The 14137-nt window shown below is 45.3% G+C and overlaps 4 protein-coding genes across 8 annotated transcripts in view; 2 read left to right on the top strand and 2 right to left on the bottom strand.

The window, feature by feature from the left end:
- Window positions 1-14137, top strand: part of LOC126397604 (uncharacterized) — a 409985-nt gene that overhangs the window by 108340 nt on the left and 287508 nt on the right. The gene's annotated exons all lie outside the window — the stretch shown is intronic.
- alg14 (ALG14 UDP-N-acetylglucosaminyltransferase subunit) overlaps window positions 1-14137 on the bottom strand; it is a 67648-nt gene that overhangs the window by 27875 nt on the left and 25636 nt on the right. Inside the window, exon 3 of the mRNA XM_050056529.1 lies at window positions 8138-8260. Within this exon, the coding sequence (XP_049912486.1) occupies window positions 8138-8260 (123 nt within the window). The remainder of the gene's footprint in view (window positions 1-8137; window positions 8261-14137) is intronic.
- Window positions 3885-7922, bottom strand: LOC126397608 (uncharacterized). Of its 3 annotated transcripts, none has more exons than XR_007570680.1 (4): window positions 5168-7922; window positions 4875-5130; window positions 4596-4715; window positions 3885-4434 (listed from the first exon to the last, which is right to left on the bottom strand). XR_007570680.1 is itself a non-coding variant. In XM_050056514.1 (4 exons), exons 1-4 carry the CDS (start codon window positions 5369-5371, stop codon window positions 3939-3941), a joined length of 915 nt encoding a protein of 304 aa, XP_049912471.1. In that variant the 5' UTR covers window positions 5372-7922; the 3' UTR covers window positions 3885-3938. The 3 variants fall into 3 exon arrangements, 2 of the variants coding, with proteins under 2 accessions (XP_049912471.1, XP_049912472.1); XM_050056514.1 differs by having other exon boundaries at window positions 4875-5006; window positions 5205-7922; XM_050056515.1 differs by lacking the exon at window positions 4596-4715 and having other exon boundaries at window positions 4875-5006; window positions 5205-7922.
- The window catches only part of LOC126397623 (3-oxo-5-alpha-steroid 4-dehydrogenase 2-like), a gene marked incomplete at its 3' end in the record, with an annotated part of 7514 nt that continues 6720 nt past the window's right edge, over window positions 13344-14137 (top strand). The window contains exon 1 of the mRNA XM_050056533.1: window positions 13344-13549. The remainder of the gene's footprint in view (window positions 13550-14137) is intronic.

Below are 14137 nucleotides of genomic sequence, written 5' to 3'. Positions count from 1 at the left end.
ACGAAATGACATCAGGCAGGTTTCACTCTGAGTTTAGAAAAATGTTTCAACTTGAGGCATTCAAAATATTGCATTACAAAAAGCTGCCTCGGGCTGCTAAAACACAGTGTCTGATCGAGACCTAACACAACCATGAGGAGAGGTGACAAACAAGGTACTGAGACTAACTGTGTTAGACAGACTAAATGGGAAGGGCACACAGTGGGAATAGGTTGAGTGTTTTATTGAAGATGCCAGGATGCCAGACACAGAAAAAGAAAGAGTATATCCTTTGATTTATTGGTAGTGATTATCAAACTTCATGTTTCTGCTGAAGGCTTTAACATTACAATGGGAAGAGATAGGTTTGAGTCGTTCTTTAAAGGACAACTTCGGTATTTCCCCATGTGTATGTGTGCTTATGATTCATGGGTACCACTCGTTCTAAAATTGGTTCAGTATTGAGCCACGAAACGAGCTAAAACGGTAATAGGGGCAAATGCGTCATATATAAAAGTGCTTTTTTTCGCCACTGACCGGTTCAGATTGCCAGTGTTATCTCTGTAGATAGCATATTGTAGCGGCCCTGGGGCAGTGGTGAGTGTGAATGAGTGGAGTCAGCTGTCAGTCAGTGTTGGAGCAGAGAGGTCCCCGCTGGGTACTGTAAGTGAGTATTTGTGTGTGAAGTGTGTGTTACGCTACAAGAGTCAGAGGACGGAGTCTTTTACGTGCTACCCCCTGGAGTGTTACCGGAGTTTTTGGAGTGCTCAAATAAACGGGCCTTTTTCCCGAACGCAAGAACAGGATATCGCGCAACACCCTGTAAGTTATAGCTTTCATAGGCTGCCTTTGTCGGACGGCGAGATGCTGAAGTTGTGGCTAGTTGTGCTACAAATGGATGCTAACACTCCTCTCCAGACACTGCGCCTTGCAGACCATCGGGTCTGCAGTGCTCACTTCTCCCAAGATGACTACTGCCAGCCGAAGAGACCATCAGATACTCCTTGATCCAAGGAGGCCACAGAGATCAGGAAGAGGGCCAGGGACACCATCAACCGGGATGAGGGACCGTTCATGCTGTCGCACACCTGGGACTCTCTCCTCCAGAGACCATCGGTCGGCGAGGGCGTGACCAGCCTGGCAGATCTGTCAGATTGCCAGGCCGGTCACGCCTTCAAGGAAACACCAGCTGATAAAGACATGTCACGACGCACGTCAGATGACGCTTCTGAAGAGACTGAAGTTGACAGTCGAAACATGTCAAGGTAAAGCAACACCTCCTAATCTCTTTGTCTGATAAAAGAAAAAACCTCTATACTGTGTAATTGAGTAGACAAAATGAACATTACTTTTCAATGGCACCAGGGGAGCTGTGATAAGTCTTGTGACAGTTCCTGTCCACAATGACACACAGATACTCATTTTCATAACCCGTAACAAAAACGACAATAAAATGCACGTTGTGCACAATATGCAAAAATACATGTACATCTAAATAAACTATTTACAAAAGTGCCATCAAAGTTCAGAGTTCAAAGTCGAACATTACTCGCACCAGGGGAGCTGTGAAAGATTTTGTGACAGTTCCTGTCCACAATGACACACAGAGGAACTTTACATGCCTCACACATGAAGGGAGTACACTTCCCACACAGCTTGCACTTCCTGCGCCCCTCGGTGGCTTTTTTTGAGCCAGATACCCCCTCAGCGATGGCAACAGGGATGTGCTGATAGCTCTCCGGGACTCGTTGTGATGACACTCCACACAGCTCACCTGTCAACTGCTCCTGGAAGGCCTGGTGCGTCATTGGCTGCTGCTCCAGTCTGCCACACAGCTCCTTGTGGAGTAAATAGCTGTTTGTCACAGCTATGTCGATGAAATGATGCAGCACTGTCAAATACCACTTTTTGCTCTTCTCCCCGAGGAATAGGAGCCAATCAGCTGGTCTGACAGGTCAACTCCCCCCATGAAGCTGTTGTAATCTTTCACAGCTGACGACACTGGCACCTGGACTGCTGTGTGTCTTCCACCAACCTTGGTCGCTCTTTTTATGGTGTCCCCTGAGAAGGCAGTGTGCAGAGTGGAGCACACACTTACCTCCCTCGTGTCCATCCACTTAATGTAGAGGAGAGCTCCCTGTCTCATCCACCTGATTGTCCCTCGTGGAGATTTTTTTGTCAGGGCATTGACATTTGTTTTTGGGACTCCAATTCTTGTGGCCCGAAATGTCCCACAGGCTCCAAACCCCAGGTCATGAAGGTGGCTGAACAGTGCTGGGCTGGTGTAGAAATTATGACAGTATATGATATCCAGATCCCAGGAAGTTTTTGTTCACGAGAGACATCACAGCATCAAATGACAGCCCCTTCCCAGTTGCCAGAGTGGACCTCCCTGTGTAAATGTTGAAGTCCACAGTGTAGCCGGTGTTGTCAGACAGCACAAAAAGTTTTATCCCCCACTTTGTTGGCTTATTCTTTATGTACTGCTTCATGGCAATTCTGGCTTTGGTGGCAACCATGCGCTCATCCACAGACAGGTTTTGCTGGGGGTGGTACACACCTTTGCAGGCTACACGTAAACTGTCATACAGGGGGCTTATTCTGTGCAGACAGTCATAATCATCTGTGCCTTTTCTGCTGTCACTGGAGGCATCTTTCTCAGGGTCACTCATGTGAATGTTCCACGTGATGGCAAGGAACCGGTCTCTTGACATGACCTTCTGAGGATACGACACATGGAAAATGGTAGTGCTGCACGATTAATCTAATCGCAATCGCAATCGCGATGTCAGGCTGTGCGATTACATAACCGCATAAAAGGCTGCGATTTGCGATTTAATGTAGGCTAAATAAATGTTAACGTGTGTGCCTGTGAATGTGACTGCCTCTCCTGTAGTGTGTGGAGTTTGTTGACATCACGCCCACAAGCTATCATGGTGCATGCAGCCGACGTGCAGCAGTGACCAACACAGATGCTGAAGAAGAGCTCGACCATGAACAGGCTGAGTTGGTGGCGAAGAAAACATCTGTTATATGGCGATACTTTGGATTCAGGTACGGCGACGTTGAACAGAAAGACGTGCTGTGTAAGTGTAAAAGTTAAAGTCGCCACGTCCCGCGGCAACAAGACCATTGTATATCAGCACTTGAGACGGGACGTGGCGACTTTAACTTTTACACTTTTACACAGCGCGTCTTTTTGTCCAACGTCGCCGTACCTGAAAGACATGCTGTGTAAAAGTTTAAAAGTTAAAGTCGCCACGTCCCGCAGCAACACGACCAATCTATATCAACACTTGAGACAGCACAGCACAGCACAGCACAGGGAAAAGTAGGAAGAGTGCATGCGAGAGAAAGCAGAGCCGTGTAACGTTAAAGACAATGCATGCGAGAGAAAGCAGAGCCGTGTAACGTTAAAGACAAAGGGACAACTGAAAGCCGCCAGAGCCTCATGAAACAACATCCAAGCACAGTGAAGCAAACATTTGTAAGTGTCACAGGGAAATCATGGACTCCATAACAAATGAAAAATTGAGCAATTTTTGCTCGGTTTTGGCCCACTTGACATGCTGCTGTGTTGTGCTATGGCGTGCTGGAATTTGTCATTTACGTGACAACGCCTGAACGCAACACAGGCTCGCTCCGCTGTGTCTACAGTTCCGTGCTGGCTGCTGTGTGAGCAGCGTGTTTGACTGTGCTCAGTCTGTTGATGGTCATTGACACACTGTTTGTCCATAACAATAACTATGTCAGGTCAGTGCCCACCTAATATAATGTAGGGGAAACACTGAACCAAGCAAAAAGACTCATGATGCCATTTATTTATTATATTTTATTGTAATTATATTGTAATCGCAATCGCAAATTGCGATATTGTCCACCATAATCGCAATCGCACAGCAAATTGCGATATTGTCCACCATAATCGCAATCGCACATTTTTATCAAATCGTGCAGCACTAGAAAATGGAACTGCCAAGCCAAAAATCCCTCAACTTTGGCAGCTTGAGAATCCCCATGTACAGAGTGATCCCAATGTACTGATACATTTCGGACTCTCTGAGCTCAGTCCATTTGAATTTTTTGCCAGCAGCAATATTTTTTGCTGCATTTCTATTGGTATTGCTACACAGTGTTTTGATGGCAGCCCGGTCAAAATACATCTCAAACAGCTCAGATGGAGAGGGATTGTCCACATACTGTAACAGAGGTGGCTGCACACCTGGCCTCCTTCTGGGCAGAAAATGTGGTAGGGGATGTGGCAAGATGTCAGGCTCCTGTTCGGTTCTCCAGCCAGCTGCATCATCAGGGAGTGTCTCTGACCTGGAGCCTCTGTTTACTGGAGACCGACTCCTTCCTCCCCTCCTTCCTCTCCCTCTGCCTCTCCCTCTGCCTCCCTCCGGGATGCAGGGCGATGAGACCCCTACTTCCTCCTCATCATCATCGTCGTCAACTCTGCACACAGAAGTTACACAGTGTGTTAGATGTGTTCAACATGAGAGTAATATAATAATAATGCATATTTAGTGCCAAATGCTTTCAACTGTGTTACATATATATTTTCTTTACTTTACTCTAACTCATAAACAAACCATATTTCATGAATGTTCTCTGACCTGGAGCCTCTGTTTGATGGAGACTGTCTCCTTCCTCCCCTCCTTCCTCTCCCTCTGCCTCCCTCCTGGATGCAGGGCGAGGAGACCCCTACTTCCTCCTCATCATCATCGTCGTCAACTCTGCACACAGAAGTTACAGTGTGTTAGATGTGTTCAACATGAGAGTAATACAATAATAATGCATATTTAGTGCCAAATGCTTTCAACTGTGTTACATATATATTTTCTTTACTTTACTCTAACTCATAAACAAACCATATTTCATGAATGTTATCTGACCTGGAGCCTCTGTTTGATGGAGACTGCCTCCTTCCTCCCCTCCTTCCTCTCCCTCTGCCTCTCCCTGTGCCTCCCTCCGGGATGCAGGGCGATGAGACTCCTACTTCCTCCTCATCATCATCATCATCAACTCTGCATACAGATGTTACACAGTGTGTTAGATATGTTCAACATGAGAGTAATACAATAATGATGCGTATTTAGTGCAAAATGCTTTCAATTGTGTTCCATATATATTTTCTTTACTTTACTCTAACTCAAAAACAAACAACATTTCATGAATATATACATACATCAAAAACAAACAACATTTCATGAATATATACATACATGTCATATGAAGGATCTCTCCCTTCGATGAAGTCGGCTTCATCCCCGCTGTCGGCAGAATCCGGACCAGATGAGTGGACCGAATCTTCCTCTGACACTGTTATTAGCTCGAAAGCTTCGCACCAGGAGAAAAGCCGATTGGCGCGTCCGGGTTGTTGCGGTTCCATGAATATGTGTGCGGGTGTGTGTGTGTGTGTGGTGAGTGTGTGGTGAGTGTGTCTAAGTGTTGTTGTGAAAGGCTAAAATGCAAAGCGAGAGCGAGAGCGAGTGTGTGGCTACAAGCTAGGAGAAATATTTACCGCGAAAGAAAGAAAGAGATTTCCCAGGAAATGACTTCCCTCCTTGTTGTCGCGGGTAGTGTCGCGAGAAAGACACGCAAGAAAATAACGTGACAGTTCATGCTCACAACGTGATGACGTTTAGTCCAATATAGGAAGTGCTGTGAATACCCGTGATCAGGATTATAATGTTTTTGTTCTGTGTGCTTTTTACTGTTTTTCTACAAACCTATCAGTGCAAGGGAACAGCACTCTGGGACATGATGAATGCATGGTAAGTTAGAGTAACTCCTCCAGTTTTAAATGCAAAAAGAATTATTGCTCTATCTTATTTGGTTGCAATTCTACCAGCATTTAAAAATCAATATGCAAATGGGATCGCAGGCGCTCCCGCCGGTTTTAAAGGGTTAAAGACAAAGGGACTACTGAAAGCCGCCAGAGCCTCATAAAACAACAAAGCACAATTACGCAAACATTTGTAAGTGTCACGGGGAAATCACAGACTCCATAACAAACTATATAATCACAAATGAAAAACTGAGCAATTTTGCTCGGTTTCAGCCCACTTGACATGCTGCTGTGTTGTGCTACGGCGTGATGTAATTTGTCATTTACGTGACAACGCCTGAACGCAACACAGGCTCGCTCCACTGTGTGTACAGTGCCATGCTGCGCTGCTGTGTGAGCAGTGTGTTTGACTGTTCTCTGTCTGTTGATGGTTATTTACACTGTCCATAACAATAACTATGTCAGGTCAGGTCAGTGCCCCCCTGATATTAATGTAGGAGAAACACTGAATCAAGCAAGAAGACTAATGATACCATTTATGTGTTATTAGGGACCTCGGCCAAAGGATGAAGTCCCTGTTGTTTATGGTACGTTTATTATTAGGGACCTCGGCCGAAGGACGAAGTCCCTCTTGTTTCTGATGCGTTTATTATTAGGGACCTTGGCTGAAGGGCGACCAAAGGTACGAATGTCGTAGAAAGACAAAACCAAAACTGGCTTGTTCGTCTCATCAAGACCTACAAATCACGCGCTGATACCACTGACCTAAATTCAACAGTTAGTGAGCTATTTGCCCTTTCAAAGTAAGATGTCATTTTTCAAAAATTCTCTTACTAAAAAAATATTTCCTCCTACACCGTTTATCGTATAGACTTCATACATGCACAGATGACAGACCAAGCCCTGCTAAACAATTCCTCTGAACAACTTTGTCATTACTCGAACGGTTTGGATTTTATGCCCTGTTAAAGGTGACATGTCACAAAACCTCTTGACAATTTTTGCACTACCTAGACACACTAAAATGGCTGTTGCGCCCTTTAGGAACGGTGTAGAAAGATCAAACCAAAACTGGCTTCTTCATCTCCTCGAGACCTACAAATCACTCATTGACACCACTGACCTAAATCCAACAGGAAATGAGCTAGTGCCTCTGAAAATAACATGAGCAAATGTGTCAGCTGTGAGCTAGACATTGTAAACTTGCGACTAAGATCGCTTTTTGACTCCACAAACATGAAAGCTATATATATCTGCATTCGGGACGAGTGTATCTCTCTTGTGGTATATTCAGATTGATGATTGGACCCATGGTTTGGGAAGAGGAAGGACTAGTTTCAGAAATTTTAAAGCCATCTTGAAGTACTTGAGCTGTCACCTTGTCTCACTCAACTACATACTGCTCATTAATTAGAATAACAATGGCTTCACTCTGACAGACACAAGCCTGTGTGTGTGTGTGTGTGTGTGTGTGTGTGTGCGTGCGTCAGTTTACAGCAGCAGAATCTCCATTTGAAACAGCAACTACACATTATATATCAGTGTTTTCCATCTCCCACATACTACTACAGCCTTTATTACTGATAATACTGTTGCTACTTTTGTGATTATGACTGTTAAATACATATTGTAACGTACTGTAATCTTATACACACATAGTGCTCAGTAATTGTAGCACATGTAGTATGCAGCATGACAAATGACTTACTTATCAGAGTATTGCTTATGATGTCACAGTGAAGTTGACCTTTGACCTTTTGGATATAAAATGTTGTCACTTCATCATTTTATCCTGTTAGACATCTGTGTGAAGTTTTGTCATAATTAGCAAAAGAATTTTTGATTTGTGAGGTCTCACTAACCTTGACCTTTTCCGAAATCAACATCTGCCAAGCGCCAAATGCGGGTAGATTTTCTGTTTGGTAAGAAAATCTCAGAAGGCTACCCGCCACACTGTGGTTTTCTAACAAAACTTGCCTTGAGCTGCTCCCAGGCCCAGAGGAGGGTGCTGGCTTGCTGCAGATGCTTTGGTCCTGCTTTTAACCACTCCCAGACAACTTTGGACAGAGTCCGTCCACTGAGAAGTAACACTCCTTTGTTTTCTTTGATTGCTTACACATTCTTTAAAACCTTTTATGTATTTATTTGTCATTCTTCCAAAGAGGGAGGGAGGGAGGCCCTCAGAGGACAGACCCACCAGAGCCCCTCCCGTGCTGCCGGGGGGCTGGACAGGGAGCGACCGCAAAAAAGAACATATGTTCAGTAGACTGTCCCTACCTGGTATGTAGTACTCTGTCAGTACTGTGTTTTTGTGTAAGTGTTCACACGTATACTGTGTAAGAACATCTAGGAAATGGGTCCACTCACCATGTCAGGTCTGAGTCTGAACACCAGAGGAAGGGAGTACAGCAGGGCATTCAGGGTGCTGATAACAGAGGAACTCCAAGACTGATGCACCTCCCGGCTCCGTGGGATCCAACAGATAGTGAACTGGGGAGCAAGTACACGTCAGAGGCACTCAGAGACGTCATCATATTTATTACATCAAATACAGTGTTGTATTTGGATAAATCTGGCTTTAAGATATAATGTTGACAGCAGAGTTGGGCGGTATCCAAATTTTGTTACCGTTAAACCTTCCCCACATTTTCCAGGGGTATACGTATTACCGTGACTAATTAAAAATTACTTTAAAGGGCTCAGAGGGAGTCGCCAAAATGTCGGCTTGCGTCTATACCGTTCAGAAACAGAATAGCAAACATTACATAGGCCTAAGAATACTGAAAAATGGGGCGTCGGTGGCTTAGTGGTAGAGCAGGCGCCCCACGTACAAGGCTATTGCCGCAGCGGCACGGGTTTGACTCCAGCCTGTGGCCCTTTGCTGCATGTCACTCCCTCTCTCTCTTCCCCCTTCACGCTTGTCTGTCCTATCCATTAAAGGCTAAAAATGCCCGAAAAAATATTTAAAAAAAGAAGAAAAAAAAAAAAGAATACTGAAAAATAACAGNGCTAGTAGAATTCACCAGAGCAGTACAGAGACGCTGTCACAGAAACACCGGAAATGACACAACATGCTTACCGCAATACTTCAGCACGTCAGCAAGTTGTCTTTCAGGGAAAGATTGTTGCTTCATCGCTGCTTATGTTGATGTCCTTTTAAAATGTGAAATCTTGCCTCGATTGGAACTTGTTTAAGGAGTTGATAGGTTTCTACCGTTTTTTTCCCCCGTTAAAGGGTTTTTTTGGGGAGTTTTTCCTGATCAGCTGTGAGGGTCATAAGGACAGAGGGATGTCGTATGCTGTAAAGCCCTGTGAGGCAAATTGTGATTTGTGATACTGGGCTTTATAAATAAAATTGAATTGATTGATTGATTGATTGATTGATTGATTCTGCACCTGCCACCATACTTTGTTTTCTGTCTGTTGTCAGCAGCCCTGTTGTTTTTGAGATGGACTCTGCCCTACATTTCAAAATCCACATCAATAGAGTTACACAGAGGGAAACTTGTAACAGTGTGTTCTCAAATGTCAAACAAATCAGACAGATGCAGCGTATTGAGAATGCTGCTGACCGAGTCTAACCAGGAACCAAGATCACATACCCAGATTTGAGATTGAGTCATGTCAGGTCATCGGCACTACAACATAACCCCAGTTCTCAGATCTTTGCAGAGGCTTTGTATGAATAAAACACGCCTGATGTCTGACATGCTGCTCTCTAAAGATCTTAGATGATCTGGGACAGGCTGGTTCACCGTCCCCAGAGTCAGAATCAAACATGCAGGAGCAGCTTTCAGTTTCTTTGCACTGCAAGGTACTGGAATACACCTCCAGAACACCTAAGATCTGCCCCAACCAGCCACGGCGCTATTATTGGGCCCGGGTGGGCCTGCGCCCACCCATTTTGACCCAGGCCCACCCAATCAGAAGACTTAGTTTTAATTTTAGCTGTTCATCAACAATCAGAAGACTTAGTTTTAATTTTAGCTGTTCATCAAATAGGCAGTCTGAGGAAAACTTTGAGTGAAGGCTTCTTAGCCAATCAATGGCTTCTTACCCCACGTGTGTGGCCCCTTAAGCCTGCCAACAGGCTGCATCGTCACCAGCATGTGATCCAATGAAATGAATGAGTTAGTTCCGCGCAAGCAGTGAAATTTAGCAGTAAACACAGGAGAGAGGAAGTAGCTAGCTAAGATGAAAACTCAACATGGCGAAGCAAAGCAGCTTATTTACATTTAAATTTACTAAGAAACGCTGCGAGGAGCAGGAAACTCCTGCGTCCATTTCAAGTAACGTTACGAGTGCTGCTTTACCGTCCACCTCAGCCGCCCTCTCTCCATCAAGTCCTCCTCCTCCTCCTCCTCCTCCTCCTCCTCCCATAACTAACCCCCCACACCAGCAAGGCAAATAAAGTTAACGTTAGTGTCTGTCTGCACATTTTCTGGAGTAAAAAATAATATAAGTAGACAGATAACTTATGCTAGCGTTTTATGTGTTATGTGGAGGCAGTGAAGGCCTACAACAGCAGGCTAGCACAAACGCTGTTCCCCAAGACCTGTCACAAGCTCCGCTAGACCTATCATCCATAGATGAGCCTGCAAGCCAGCCGAAACTCCGTTCCTTCCCAGCCACACACATATCAGGGAAAGCTAGGAGTTTTTCTGACAGATGGTATTCAAAATTCCCGTGGCTGGAATACAGCATCTCAAGAGATGCTGTGTTTTGCAAATCTTGTCGTCATTTCCCTGAAGCAGCTCATGAGGACCGATTCATTAATACGGGCTTTAAAGACTGGAAACATTTATCTGAGGGTTGTGGCAAACATGAAGCCAGCAGGGCACACACTGCAGCGCTGGGGAAAATGAATGGTTTTAAGCAAAGTCACCAGCCAGGGCTGGGGAAAATGAATGGTTTTAAGCAAAGTCACCAGCCAGGATGGGGAAATATTATTAACCAGCTGAACAATGATGCCAGCGACAAGTCCTTAATTGAAAGACACAGACAGCACATTATGATGGTAATAGATCTTGTCCTGTTCTGTGCAAAACAAGAAATACCATTGCGTGGGCATTGGGAAAATGCAGAGGCATTAAACAAGGGTAACTTTTTGGAACTACTTGACCTGGTTTCCAAATATGACCCAGAAATAAAAAGGCGACTGGATGAATTACCAAAGAATGGTAAACTTCTGCACCACGATATACAAAATGAGATACTGGAAATCGCTGCATCACTCCTTCTAAAAAAAATAAAGGCAGATTTGCATGATGAGCCGGACACATATTATGCGATTTTAGCAGATGAGTGCAAAGACTTGTCAAAAAGAGAGCTAGTTGCAGTATGCGTCAGATATCTGCACAACGGCACATTGAAAGAACGGGCTGTGGGATTTGTGGAAACGGACAACATGACTGCAGAGGCGATATCGGCTAAGATTTTGGAAGTGCTGGAGCCGTTGCAGCTGGACCCGGGGCTGTGCGTCGGATTCGGGTTTGATGGCGCATCAGTCATGTCAGGGAACAGAGGAGGGGTGCATGTGATACTGAGGAAGACGTTTCCCTACGCTTTATATGTGCATTGTAACTCACACAGACTTAACCTTGTCCTATGCACAGCACCTAAAGTCTCTCCTGGCATTTCAACGTTTTTCGATATTATAAACAGCTTGCATAACTTTATGACTGGGGTGCACAGACATGCCAAATTCCTGGAAATTCAAAAGCAGATGCGACCAGGGCAAAAAACACTGGAGCTGGAGAGATCCTGTGATGTGCGGTGGAGCTCGTGGTCAAATGCAGTCAGTAAGGTGTTGACGCTTCTGGGACCTATTTTGGAGACCCTCGCCACATTTTCCGAAACTTCTGGCCAAACAAAACTTGAAGCTGACTCCCTGCTGCAGCAAATGCAAACGAAAAAGTTTTTGTTTCTGCTTGTCACGTTCAACCAGTTATTTGAAGTCAGCAACTACGCCACCAAGGGCTTGCAATCTTCCACACTATCAGTTACAGATTGTATTGATCTGATCGAAGGGCTCAAAGACAGCTACACAAAATTCAGGAATGAAAATGATGCATTTGAGAAAATAATGGCACTGACAGATGAGCTGATGAATAAACATGAGATTGTGCGCTGGGATATCACTGGATCACGCAAGAGGAAGTTGTCGGCCAGGTTATCCAATACGCATGTTGATTCTACTCTGGGCAAATCAGCACCAATACAGCAAAACTCGGACCTACAGAAATTATGGAATGACATACTGGACAAGCAGATGGTGGAGCTGAACACCCGTTTCAAGCCCGACACATATGGCTTTATGAGAGCCGCTGCTGCCTGCTTGCCACGGTCAGACACCTTTGGTGACAAGGCTCTCATCCAGCCCGCCTGCGCGCACTTTTCCATTCCCGTGCAGGACGCAGAGCACACTGTGTTTGTGCAGCAGCTTAAAAGAAAGTGCACAAATGAGAAAAAAGAAACATTTGCTTCACTGGTTGAAGTGCTCGACGCATGCCCCCGTGATATATTCCCCAATATGAACACTCTCCTGCGGGCCCTCCTCACATTGCCTATGACCACATGTACTGTGGAGAGACTCTTTTCAGCTGTCAGTCGGATAAAAACAGGCACCAGGGCAACAATGCTGACAGAAAGACTGAACTCTTTGTCCCTGCTTTCATTTGAAAGGGAATTGACTGATTCACTGGAATATAAGGACATTCTTGCTGTGTTCAGCACAAAACTTCGCCGTCTCCTGCTTTAAGCCCCAAAGGTAAACAGCCATCTCAGATTGTTATGCGGTTATTATTACGGTTAAATATGTTCTTCTGTAGGCTAATTCTGAATAATAAGATAAGCTACTGAATTTAAATAGGCCTAAGAAAACAGTTGAGTTCAATAATGTTGGACAGTTCCCTGTCGTGCTGTGTTTTATGAATAAATGGAGAAGACCCTCCAAAGATATAATTCCATTTCAGTCTTTTTTGTGTGCTGGGAACGTTCAATAAAGATATGAAGTTAGTTCTGCTTCTAAGGTGTATGTCATTGTCCACTTCAGCACTGAGCTGAGGACAGCGACACAAAGGAGCCACACCGGTGCACCGGAGCTGAGGACAGCGACACAAAGGAGCCACACCGGTGCACCGGTGTCGCTGTCCTCAATGCCGCAGAAAAGCGCTGAAACGGAGATAAAAGGGAACCCGTTTTTTGCTTATTTTAACTGGCCCATCCAGTTTTCTGGAGGCCCACCCACAATCAAAATCCTGGCGCCGCTACTGGCCCCAACCCTTTGTTCGGGGTGTTCAGGATGTTTAGGATGTTGGGGGTGTTGGGGTGTTCGGGGTGTTAAGGGTGTTCGGGGTGTTCAGGGTGTTCGTGGTGTTCGGGGTGTTCAGGGTGTTCGTGGTGTTCGGGGTGTTCAGGGTGTTCGGGATGTTCAGGGTGTTAAGGGTGTTCGGGGTGTTCGTGGTGTTCGGGGTGTTTGGGATGTTCAGGGTGTTTGGGATGTTCAGGGTGTTTGGGATGTTCAGGGTGTTCGGGATGTTCAGGGTGTACAAAAGCACAACAAAAACATGAGAATTGTAAAAAACAAATAGGACTATGTGTGACTTTTCTGCAGGAGCTTTATCTATGCCCTCCTTACCAGAGGACGCCCCATCCCACTGAACATCGTGCTCTTCGCCGCCATCTTCTGCTCCCTCAATGGCTTCCTGCAGGGACACCACCTGCTGCACTGCGTCCAGTTTGAAGACAGCTGGCTGACCAAGGCTCGTCTGGCTGCAGGTGAGTCACAATACCAGGTTTATGACCTGATCACCAGTCTGAGTTATTTATGTTTTGTCTCTTGGCTCTAAAATACTGCAAAACCCGTCATTGTTCAGGTTGATGAGACGATGATGAGGACACTGCACAACAGGAAGCATTACTGTCTGATATACACTGCTTAAAAAACTGAAGGGAACACTTCATGGTCACAGTATAACAGGAAGGCAGTTAAACTTCAGGGATATAAATCAAGTGATTGTGAATCAGTTTCAGCTGCTTTGGGTCAAATCAAAGAGACAACAGGAACAATGGAGAGACAAACAGGAAATGGTTTTACATGTGGTGTCCACAGACAGTTGCTCTCTCCTTATCCTTCCTGACTGATTCTTCTCTAGGTTGGTCTTCTGCTAGTGTCCTTGGCACTACTGGTAGCATGAGGCCGTACCTGCAGCCCAATCAGGGTGATACCAGATACCAGGAGACCGGCCGTTACACCAGGAGAGCTGGACAGGGCCGTAGAAGGGCATCAACCCAGCAGCAGGACCGCTATCTGCTCCTTTGTGTGAGGAGGAACAGGAGGAGCACTGCCAGAGCCCTACAACATGA

Source organism: Epinephelus moara, chromosome 11, assembly GCF_006386435.1.
Source record: "Epinephelus moara isolate mb chromosome 11, YSFRI_EMoa_1.0, whole genome shotgun sequence".
NCBI classification, from domain to species: domain Eukaryota; kingdom Metazoa; phylum Chordata; class Actinopteri; order Perciformes; family Serranidae; genus Epinephelus; species Epinephelus moara.
The sequence above is the reverse complement of the archived record's forward strand: the minus strand, read 5'-3'. Positions and strand labels throughout refer to the sequence as shown.